The following is a 12,145-nucleotide window of genomic DNA, read 5'->3' as shown; positions in this document are numbered from 1 at the left end:
GGTCCTTGGAGGAAGGGGAGCATGAAAATGCTCTAAATAAATAAGGGTTAGATGAACAGGTGGGTGCCACTAAAGTTAGCAAAATATAACCAAGTGAACTGATTATGCTAATAGGTGGATTCACATGGCATCAAATTAACAACTGCAAAATATCATAATTCAGTATTAAAAATAGTGGCAATAGAACATGAAGTCAAAAGAGGACATAGGTATGTGCTGAAAAGGCATATATGGTGGTGTGATTATCCCAGGACTATCACACCTGATGGTGACTTCACACATTGTTAATCAAGAATGTATAGAAGGTGAACATCGCCATGTCTGAAACAGCAACAATATACAATAAAGTTTTCTTGTTGGTAGGGCTGATTTGTTAAGGTTTTATTAAAAATTCAAGTAAAGATAACAGGTTAGTTGTGTTAGTTTCATCAGCTGCCTTGAGCAGATGTGAGAGGCAGCACGATTTTCTCTAAATAATGTAACTGCCTGGGCTTTGGACCTCAAGCTGCTCACTAAGCGTATGCAGCTGCTTTGTAGGGGCAGCAGCACAGCTAAGTTCATTTGCCTTATTCACCCCAAGTTTAAACCAGACCTAAACCACACTCTTGTTGCTGGGTTTCTGCAAAGCAGTAAAACAAATTCTCAGTGTGCTTAATATGGGCAGGGGGGAAAGCACCACCACTCTGAGGATCTAGAGCATTCAGAAAACTCTCGGTTTAGATTGAACTCTCCTGCCTGTGGAAAGCTGGAGGCAGAGATGGGGAGCGAGTTCATTTGATCCTGTTCATTGCAACATCCCTGTGTCCTGTTGGCTTTATATACACTGTGGTTCCCTGGCACAGCTTTTGCAGGAGTCAATGCGCTTTGGTGGCAAGAGAGATAATATGCTTCTTGCTGGTTCATCATTGTCTAACTTGTCACTTCAGCCAGATGTCACATCAGCCAGATGCCAGGATACTAAGGTTCAGTTACCTTCCCTTATTATATTAAACTGTTGTAACATTTCCCAATTCAAATTGGTTTCTATAACTAGTAAAGAACACAGTGTATTTGGTTCCGATTTCGCTTAGTTATCTGAATGAAGGAGAAGAAGAGTTGGTTTTTATACCCTGGTTTTCTCTACCACTTAAGGCAGAATCAAACCAGCTTACAATCACCTTCCCTTCCACTCCCCACAACAGACACCTTGTGAGGTAGGTGAGGCTGAGTCCTGAAAGAGCTGTGACTAGCCCAAGGTCACCCAGCAGGCCTCATGTGTAGGAGTGGGAAAACAAATCCAGTTCACCAGATTAGCCTCCACCCCTCATGTGGAGGAGTGGGGAATCAAACCCGGTTCTCCAGATTAGAGTCCGCCACTCTTAACCACTGCACCCCACATCCTTATTTGTATTATGAGCTGTTAAGCCATCACAGATGTCTTCCTGCTTCAACCTTTGAAAACCCCATTCATGCCTAACATAAAGCAACAGTTGCATATTTCTTCAAGATCTGTTACAAGCTACATACAGAAGAGCCTCAAAAAGCTACATGGGCTGTGCTCCTTGAAAGTTCCCCAAATCAGGGAGTTGGTAAAAGAACACGTGATACCTACCTTCCACTATCATGTTACTGCAATGGAGGGAGTGGATGGGAAAGAACACAGCAGAGGCATCTTTTGGTCTTGTGATTCCATGATTCAGTAGTCATTTTATCTTGTAAACTTTAATGGAAATTCAGTACAAAAGAGTTGCTAAAATCTGATTGTCTTGGAAAAGCAAGGAATAAGCTTTTTTTTTCTTTTTAAATGCAATTCAAGATAAGTCTTAAACACTAACTAGAAATCTAGTGAAAGAAAAACATATGCAGCACTGAGTCTTTAATTAATGAAGAATGGGGGGAGCAGAATCCCTGCACTTGTTACCACTCCTCAGTCCGCTTTGTCGCTTCTGCTGCTCCAACAACTTAGCACTTTTGCAACACTTAGAAAAGCAGGGAGGAAATACAGTAGAGTCCCCTTACTAAGATGAAGAACAAAACAAGAACTCACACTGAATTAACAATGATAACTGCACAAAGTATTCCCATTGCATAATTAGGATGCCCACCTTGGAAATGTGGGATTTGTGTGCAGAATTCCTGCTTCAGTCCCTGAGGGACAGTAGATAGTATGTTCCAACATGATTCCTTCAGCTGGGCTGCCACCTGCATTGCAATCTACCTGTACCTAAGCCGCACAAAGAGAAGTGATCAAATTGGGGAGAGGGCAGCTGTGCTGAGCTGAGGGCTGAACGGAGCTTCAGTGCTCGTGTCTCCATGCTGGCTCCGCTTGTTGCTGAATGTGACTCTCGGCTAAGTTATGGCCTGCAGAGGAAAAGGGGGCGGGGGGGAGAAAGAAGAGACACGTGCTACTTGTTTGTGCCACTGTAAAGTACCATTTGATTTACTGATGGGACGGTTCACAGGGGAGGAAGGGCTGTTGCTGCCCGAACTCCTGTGCTGCACTGGTAATACTGGCAGAGCATTCTGCTACTCCAGCGTCCACACTCTTTTCCTTTAGTGACCTTCAGGCATAGTGCTTTTCTTTTTTTTGGTTTTTCATCCAACAGAAACCTGTTTACACTATACTGTTTTGCAAGCCCTATTCCTTCAAGTGTGCAAGATTCTGCTGCAAAAATCTATTCTGAAAGTACATACACACGCAGCTTCTTAGAAACAGAGGAATAAGCAGGGTTTGGGATCAGTCCAGCAACCATTTACACATAACAGGAAAAGTCATAATTTGTTTTTTTTTAATAACCTGCATGGTTGAAATCTTTTGCCAGACAGTTGCATACATTTTGATGATCTCCTGCCAATCTCTTCCCTATACGTGGATTACAGATTAGTGTACAGAATAGGACTACCTGAGTGGATAGACCAGTCTCCTTGGAGAGCCGACTCTGAAAATGGCCCTTCTGGAGGCCCGCCGTATTAATGGCTACTAGCCAGGGTAGCAGAACAAGCTCTGTGTTGGGATGTTACATATCTCTGACTAGTAATTACTGCAGGACCACAGTGGGAGAAGGGGATTGCCTTCAAGGCCTTGTTGTGGGGCTTTCTTAAGGCACCTGGCTGGGCACTGTAGGAAACAGGGTGCTGCACTAGACGGACCTTTGATCTGACCACGCAGGCCTCTTCTTATGTCTCCTCAGGCCACTCCCCCTACAGTGAAAATTATTATACCTGTAATGGAAAGTCACCTGAATCCACGGAACATGTGTTATTGTTCTGTGAGAAACATAGAGCCAAACAAGAGAAGTTAATCACCCCATGGATAAAAAATAGCGAGGACAGTGAAAGTAGATGGATAGTCCATCGACTATTAAAGGATCACAACCCGCAGCTTTCTGAAGTGGTTGCTAAATTTCTTACTATTACTTTGGAGCAAGAGTGACTGTAGTTAATGAACGAAGGAGTCAGATTATATAATGGTCTCCCTGGCCTCTATAAGGATTATGAAAGTTGTTTGTAGTTACTATTTGTATATGCCTGGCCAAAGAATGGCCATTTTAAAATTGCTCTGCATTTTGCACTGGATGTCTCATTTTTGTATTTGATGTTTTTGCTATCATGCCAATAAATAAGGTTATGGATGGATAAATTATTATAGACCAAGAGATGACGGGTGCAAACCATGTCTCACTGTAGGCTCTTACCTGCCGGTTGCCTATTCAGGCTGAGGGAATTAAGCTCTGCTGCCAGAACGTCATCCTCCTCATTCTCTTCCTCCTCATATGGGTATCCTCGGTACGCACCATTATCCCTGCAGTACTTGAGAAACCTGGAAGCACCAACAACAAGTGGTATTTAAAAACTACCATCCTAAACCAAGGGAGCGAGAGACCCAAAGTTGACAGAACTGCTGCGTAGACCAGGGAGCAACACCCTTTTCAACCCAAAATGGACGACTAGAATGTGACCAGCTAGGATTCAGTTCAGAGTAGGGCTGTTGATTCGGTTCGGCCCGAACGGAAAAACAGCCAAATTCCTCCCGATTCGGCAGTTTTTCGGTTAGGACGAACCGAACCCAAAAAAGAGGGGGAACCGGGAAGCCGAATTGGCCGAGTTCGGGTTGTTCCCGAATGAATTCGGCCAATTCGGGCCCTTTAAACAGATCTGCGCCTTCCAGCTGGAGGGCGCAGATCTGCTCCCCCCCCCCTTGCGCCTCCAGGGAGCTTCCCTGGAGACGCGCGGGGTGCCCTTTAAACAGATTTGTGCCTCCCGGCCGGGAGGCACAAATCTGTTTAAAGGGCCCCCCGCACGCCTTCAGGGAATCCCCTGAAGGCGCGCGGGTGGCCGAATTTTCCCCCGAACTCCGGATCCCCTCGAATTTCCGGGGATCCGAAGTGGGGGAGTTCGGACTTCGGCATGGCCCGAATAAAAACGGGCCGAATTTTGCCAAAGCCAAACTATACCGAATTTTTTTTTTCAACAGCCCTAGTTCAGAGTTTCTGTTAACTGGGTCTCAGATCCAGAGTTTATTTAAAGCATTTTCATCCTGCGCTTTGCACATTTAAAAAACTTTCTCCAAGGTAAATCATGACACAACTTAAAACCGTAACAATAATCAGATTACAAAAATGAACATAAAACAGTACCTGCAGGCAAAAATATTAAAAAAAATTCAAATATGAACCAGAAAACAGCAAGAGTATAGGCAATAAGATTAGAAAGAATAAACATACGGTATCAGTAAAAGGCATATAAAACATTTAGCAAGAAAGAAAGGTATAGATATTGTCGAAGGCTTTCACGGTCAGAGTTCATTGGTTCTTGTGGGTTATCCGGGCTGTGTAACCGTGGTCTTGGTATTTTCTTTCCTGACGTTTCGCCAGCAGCTGTGGCAGGCATTTTCAGAGGAGTAACACTGAAGGACAGTGTCTCTCAGTGTCAAGTGTGTAGGAAGAGTAATATAGTCAGAAAGGGGTTGGGTTGAGCTGAATCATTGTCCTGCAAAAAGTATCAAAGGTAATGTGCTAATCATTGTCCTGTAAGTATCAAGATAATGTGCTAATGGGGGTGTGGTATGTTAATATGGAACCATTGTATCCTGAAGTGATCTGTTAATGTGTGAAATCCAAAGCTAATCTGCATGGCTATTGTGGACTGTAGTCTTTGTTAGTCTGGAGCTTGTTAGTCTGTTAGCCTGGAGGTTTTCAGGACAGGAAGCCAAGCCTTATTCATTCTTTAACAGAAAAGAGAGTTTAAGAATGAATAAGGCTTGGCTTCCTGTCCTGAAAACCTCCAGACTAACAAAGACTAGTCAACAATAGCCATGCAGATTAGCCTTGGATTTCACACATTAACAGATCACTTCAGGATACAATGGTTCCATATTAATATACCACACCCTCATTAGCACATTATCTTGATACTTTTTGCAGGACAATGATTCAGCTCAACCCAACCCCTTTCTGACTATATATTACTCTTCCTACACACTTGACACTGAGAGACACTGTCCTTCAGTGTTACTCCTCTGAAGATGCCTGCCACAGCTGCTGGCGAAACGTCAGGAAAAAAAATACCAAGACCACGGTTACACAGCCCGGATAACCCACAAGAACCAAAGGTGTAGATCATCAGCTAGCAAAGACATGCACAAATATATATATTTTCCCCCCACCCAAAAAGTCAAGGCAACTAACATAGCAGCAATCAACAGACTAAGCAGGACATAACAAAAATGTTTACAAAAAAAATGTACAGCTTCTATAAAACTCCCAAGCAGCAGGTTATGTAAAAGGCTTTAGAGAATAAAAATGTCTTTAACTAATGTCTTCAAACAGAGATCAGTAACCTTTTCAACCCAAGAGCTGAAAACACATATATCTGTGAAGTTGTTGGTGTGCCACTAAAAGGTGCTGGTTTCAATCTTTAAAGCTGCACACTGTCTGGAACCATCGTACCTTCGGGACTGCCTCTCCTGGTACACCCTTTGAAGGACTTTACGATCTGCTAATAACAACATGTTGGTGGTCCCTGGCTCCAGGAGAGTGTGGCTGCCCTCGACAACAGCCAGGGCTTTTCTGGCCCTGACTCCAGCCTGGTGGAATGCCCTGCCTAATAACATTAGGGCCCTGTGGGACCTGAAAGATTTCCACAGGGCCTGTAAGACAAGAGCTTTTCCACCAGGCCTACAACTGAGGGCAGCCGCAGGTAGTTCATCAATGCTGGCCTCCCTACCCACCCCTTTCTCCTCTGGTTTATTTTGGGACATATAAGGGGGTGGCCTGCCTGCTTGGATGCAATACCACTGTCACAGCGGGTGCCACAGTAAGCTGTGTGCCATCTATTTTAATGATTAGGTAATAGTCTGGGAATTGATTTTAATAAGATGTTTTAATTGATATGTATATCTGTGATTTTACTGTTGCTCCTGGCCCTGAGTTTGGTTTTAGCTGGGGAGGGTGGGTTAGAAATAGAATAAATAAATAAATAAATAGACAATGGTTGTACTTGGCTGGACACAGAGGGAGCAGAGCTGGCCCCTCTGACCCAGAGGTGTGTGTGTGTGTGTGGACAGTGAGCCTGGGTGACTGTGATGCACATAAGTCATGCCATCTGCCTGCTCCCAAGCCACTGTGGCTTGGGCAAACAATTGGCCCTGGTTGTTACGCAAAATTCTCTGGCATGCCACTGTCTGACACACAGAGCAGAGCATCCAATGAAGGTTGTAATTTGAGAGACGGGTACATATGGAAGAAGTACCCTTGGGGTCTTATCCCAATGGGCAATAACCAGTACTTTGTATTTTGCCTGGAATCAAACTGTAAACCAGCACAGATCTTTTAAAACCAGTGTAATATGGTCTCTATACAAGCTAAATGGCAACCCCACACAGAGTGAGCTGCAGTAACTTAAGGTAAAGGTCCCCTGTGCAAGCACCGGGTCACTCCTGACCCATGGGGTGATGTCACATCCCGACGTTTCCTAGGCAGACTTTGTTTACGGGGTGGTTTGCCAGTGCCTTCCCCAGTCATCTTCCCTTTACCCCCAGCAGTAACTTAACTGGGCCTCAATGAGTACACGGGTAACTATGGACAAGAAACGGTCACAGTTGGCAAAACAGCAGAAGAGAATTACAGGCGGTACACGCAAGACCAGATTAAGACAGGCTGAGGATCTATGTCAAGTTTAAGACACTTCACAGCATTACGCCCCCTCCCCCAGAAATACGTAAAACCTGACTTTTGTATAAATACCCTTCATAACCTGAGGCCCAAAGCCCTAGCTTAGAAGAAGAAGAGTTGCTGTTACATGCCAATTGTCTCTACCTTTTAAGGAGAATCAAACTGACTTACAATTGCCTTCCCTTCCCCTCCCCACCTTGTGAGGTAGTGAGGCTGAGAAAGCTCGAAGAGAACTGTGACTAGCCCAAGGTCACCCAGCTGGCTTCATGTGTAGGAGCGGGGAATCAAACCCTGTTCTCTAGATTAGAGTCTGCTGCTCTCAACCACTACATCATGATGGCTCGTTCCTAAATCTGGTTTTGGCTACATGGTGCAGAGATCAGCAGTTTTTCCATCTTAATGGCCAGATCTACAAGTAACCTGCAAACCAACACCTTGAAGGGGGAAGGCAATCTATCCATTTCAGACTGATTCTGTAAACCTTGATAGGCCTTGCTGCCTATCAACCTTTAAAAATCATGCATGTGGGGGCCTAAATGGGGCTACACTGTCAGTGGACAGAGGTCATGAGCCTTCCCCTCCATGCCATTTCCCCCAATCTGAAATGGCCCTGAGGAACTGCCCCACTGCTTCAGTACCCATTCTTCACACTGGGAAACAGACAATTACCTGCTTCAGTACCCATTCTTCATTCAACCCAGTACTGCCTCCAGGCAATGACTAAGCACCTTCACTAACTCACCTGCCTCAGTAGAAAAGGAGAAGTAGAGTTGAATGTCATTTTCATATGCATACTGGTGAGGCTTTCCTCATATAAATGTTTAACAGAACAGGTAATCTCCAGCCCAACTCATGCAGAGGTACCTGGGTGTGTCAGTACTGGGAGGGAGGGAGAGACTGAAATCATTTGGGAGTGGGGGTGGGGGTAAAACAGGCAAGGGAGTGAGCAAATTGAGAAGTTTAGGCTGGTGCATTTTAATTTGGGGATTTGGGAATAAACAGGAGGAAGACTGTTCTTAATCAGTTTATAGAAGACATTGCCATTAATAGAACAATCCATAATTTTTTATACATACAAATAAATGAACTGCAGGGAAATACTTACTCGCCCCAGTAGATATCCTGTTTGAGAGTGGTTGGATTGCCTATGACAATCAAGAGTGCTTTGGGTCTTGTCACGGCCACGTTGAAGCGCTGAACATAAAAAACGTTGAAAAGAGAATGAGAGAGAACATTAACGGCCTTGGCCTGCTGGAAAGAAGTTGGTGGTTTGAAAGCAGCCTTTTCCCCTAGCATAAAACCACCACAAATGGAAGGCTGACCAGCAGAAAAATCAGAGCCCCCAGAATGGAATTGCGGAAGCTTAAGAAGGAGAGTCAGGTTAACCTTCTGTGCATATGAAAGACCCTGGCAATTCAGGGCATGGAGACTTTAATCCACACTGGCTCTCTGCCAGTCCATGGTGGCACTAGGAAAATAATTTCCAGTGGGGGAGGGGGACCTCTGTCTTGCACTCTGGAGCTCTAAGGGAAACAATTCAGAAAGCTTATTTGCTCATGCAGCAGCAGCAATTCCTGTCATGGTTAATTCTGTTACTGCTTATAAAATCATAGAGTTGGAAGGGACCACTAGGGTAATCTAGTTCAACCCCCCACACAATGCAGGAACTTCACCACTACCTCCCCCACACACACCCAGTGACCATGCTTGTGGTGCCTTTTAAGCCAGGGAGTGGGAAGAGACAAGTACATGTTCAGAATAGGCCCCTCCACTATCATCTATGCTGCCTCAAACCACGAGGAACATGGGAGTCTTGCCAGCAGGTTTCTGGGCATCAGTATGCCAGAGGATGGGATGAGAGCTTGAGATGCTGTTTTCTGAGGCCATTTCCACAATTCCAGTTTAACTCTGAATGAGGAAAACAGGAAGGTGCTCTGCAGGCATCCTCCAGACAACGAAATATGGCTCAGATTACTGAAGGGGGAGGGAGAATGGGATGCCACTAATGCTCTGGACATGCTCTGGGTCCCAAAAAACAAAGAGTCAGTGGGACTGTAGGGGGAAAACATGCAGAATTGTACCTTGGGATTCTTCAGGAATCCAAGGTTGAACTTTTCATCTATATCAATATATTCACTTCGGCTGCGCACCGTGGAAATAAGCAAAACACGCCGCTCCTGGCCCTGGAACTCCTCCACAGAGCCCACCTGGAAGAAGAGGAAAGGAGAGCAATAGCCAGGTGACAGGAAATGAGATGGAAAATCATCAAGCCTCAAAGCCTTGGGTAAAATGAAACACAACTCTCAGAAAAAAGACAGTATCTCAAAGATGAATAGATTTTGGGCTGTCTCCCATCAAAACGTGTGCCACAATAAAAACTGTATCTTTACAGTGCCACAGAGCTTCTTTTGCTGCATTTGCTGCATTTGCACAGCTGCTTCTCTGGAACTGAGCAACTGGAAGAGGCTTTTTAAAAAGTAACTTAGCAAGAGACCCCCAGAGATGAAACATGGCAACAGAAGCAGATCCTGTCCACACGCTGCAACCCCTGTGGTTGCCAGCTCTAGAACCTGTGGCTTCATTTAAACATGAGAATGGCTGAGGCAAAAAAGGACTAACTCTTGGGACTTTGCACTTGCCAAGATTATGCTGCTACACATCGACAGTCTGTTAAAAACTGTACACACATGCAGCCACAATTTGGACTGGGACCATGCAGGAAGAGGAGCCTTAATCCTTCAAACTGTGTTTGGTTTTGTTCATTGAAACATGCCTGTGGCACTATCAATAACAGTTTTAAAGGGGGAACAAGATGCTCTTTTCTCTTTTGAACAGCTAACAGTAGCACGGAAGGCCTGGTTTCAACTAGTGAAGCCTAGCTGAGGTTGAAGGATTAAATCCCCCCTTCCCTTCCTGCCTGGCTGCAATCCAAAATGCAGCCGTACATGCATAATTTACTTTTCACAGGCTGATGCAGCTCCACCATCTTGGTTTCATTCATTGAAACAGGACTCCCTGCAATAGTTACCAGTTTTAAAGGGGAAAAATGTATTTCCATGATCTCCATCAGGTATGCTCTACCCTAGATTTGAGAGTTTATACCAAAATTCTGAACCCTCCCAGGTGCAGCTTCTTCTGTTATTGCAGCATAATGATGGGCAAAGTCACACCCAGCCAAGCAAATGATTTCTGGAAGCATCTGGCTGGTCACAAGAGTGCTAAATTAGATGGGCTTTTACAGTGCAACCCTAGACAAAGTTAGACCCTTTTAAGCCCATGGACTTCAATGGGCTCAGAAGGTGTCTCTCTGCTTAGGACTATTCTGTCTAACCTAGCCGAGTAATTCTAATGTGTGATGCCCCAATCACAGCATGCTACTGCTGGCAGGACAATGAGGTCTCACCTTTAGATCCTTGACATCTGCCAGGTTCTTTAACTCCGATATATTAATGCCCTTTCTTATCTTTTCCACCTAGAGCAAAAGCAAAATCAATAATTTATTCATTTCCAAACTTCCTGGCTAATTCTTGTGGAAGAATTCTTCTGGCCCATTAAATGGGGGTGATGGCTGTTCCTAACAAAGAGGACAGGAATGATACAGGAAGGACTAGCAAAGGGCTCAGAGACCGTGGAGATGGACAGGACCGGCAGACAAGAGATGACTGCCAGAGCTTACAGCACTTGAAAACTGTGGTACTGCAGTCTCGGAAATAACCACTGGGATACAGAGACCACATCTGTGGATGGCCCATGTCACAGGTTCCACTTACAGCTTTGACAAGATCATAGGCATCTGTGCAGCCAAGAACAGCTCAGGTCACATCAAAGGCATTTGACCACAAGGACTGCCCCCAAACTCCCCAGCAGCGAGTCTTTTTTAATAAGCAGGAACCAATAGAAGACAGCACCTGCTTCCTGTACGGAGAGATGATGCCAATCTCTTTGGGCGATATGCGGGACAGGCCTTTTTTGCCCTGCTGTTCCAGAAGCAGTTTCTTGAGGTAGTCTATCAGCACCTCGATCTCAGCAGTGTTGAAAAACGAAGGGCTCTTTTCTTCCCGTTGGTCTTCTCCACAGACTCCATGAAAGATAATGGGAAACCCCTGCAAGAATGATAGGTAACACGTGAGTTGTCTGAAAGGGGTCACATGGGACTGACAAAGTAGCTCAATGATGGCTTGGTGGCCTCTCACCTGCTTCGCCAGTCCACTCCAGGAGCAGTAGGAATTTGCGATGATAGGGTCGGCGTGGACCTGCAGCTCCCCCTCATAGAACTTCTCATTGGGAAACTTCAAGATAGCACGATGGGACCTTGGGTGGGAGAGTGGGCCTTAGCACACAAATCAACACTGTCTGCATGAACTGGCTGAGGAGAACACAGCGCCTCTTTCCCTTTCTGTATATGTGCACAAGTGAACTGGGTTTGGTCTTTTAAAGCAAAAAATAGAATTTGTGAGTTAGGGGAGCAAGCCCTGCTCTACCTCACTGCACTCTGTTGCTTTCAGCACTCTCCTTCCCCCAAAATGCATGAAAGCAATGAAATGTGGCCAAGCAAGGCGGGAATATAATGTTTAAGGGTGAACAGCAAACAGCAAACTTTCAGCACAATTCAAATCAAATATATGGGGCCCCACAAACATGGGTTCATTTGCAACCCTTAGGAAACAGGCCTTGTTTAGAGACTATATGCTAACGTAGGCTAAGAGGGCAGAACCCAGGAACTACACTCATCACACCCATGATACTTTACAAATTATTAGCAGATTGAAACTTGCATTCTGTCAGACAGGCAGCCAGATACACACAAGACAGTGCTTATGCTCCATCTGCTGGAACTCAGAGGCAGAGCAGGAAATGTACCTGTAGTTTCGCAGTAGTTTGGTGACAAACTGTGGGTTGAAACCTCCATCCTTCTTTTGGTACAGGGGGTTGTCATGCATCAGCCTCTCCAGCAGGGAAAGTTCTACAACAGCATAAATACATCTCAGAGCCAT

The 12,145-nt window shown here is 45.0% G+C and overlaps 1 protein-coding gene across 1 annotated transcript in view; it reads right to left on the bottom strand.

The window, feature by feature from the left end:
• Nucleotides 1-2,275: 2,275 nt before the first annotated feature.
• Nucleotides 2,276-12,145, bottom strand: part of MOV10 (Mov10 RISC complex RNA helicase) — a 38,552-nt gene continuing 28,682 nt past the window's right edge. The window contains exons 15-22 of the mRNA XM_056844846.1: nucleotides 12,012-12,114; nucleotides 11,345-11,462; nucleotides 11,060-11,254; nucleotides 10,555-10,623; nucleotides 9,233-9,358; nucleotides 8,257-8,345; nucleotides 3,675-3,799; nucleotides 2,276-2,340 (exon numbers count right to left, since the gene is read on the bottom strand). Coding sequence (XP_056700824.1) covers nucleotides 2,276-2,340; nucleotides 3,675-3,799; nucleotides 8,257-8,345; nucleotides 9,233-9,358; nucleotides 10,555-10,623; nucleotides 11,060-11,254; nucleotides 11,345-11,462; nucleotides 12,012-12,114 — 890 coding nt within the window. The remainder of the gene's footprint in view (nucleotides 2,341-3,674; nucleotides 3,800-8,256; nucleotides 8,346-9,232; nucleotides 9,359-10,554; nucleotides 10,624-11,059; nucleotides 11,255-11,344; nucleotides 11,463-12,011; nucleotides 12,115-12,145) is intronic.

The sequence above is a fragment of the Euleptes europaea genome, chromosome 2, assembly GCF_029931775.1.
Source record: "Euleptes europaea isolate rEulEur1 chromosome 2, rEulEur1.hap1, whole genome shotgun sequence".
NCBI lineage: Eukaryota > Metazoa > Chordata > Lepidosauria > Squamata > Sphaerodactylidae > Euleptes > Euleptes europaea.
This window is presented reverse-complemented; position numbering and strand designations above follow the sequence as displayed.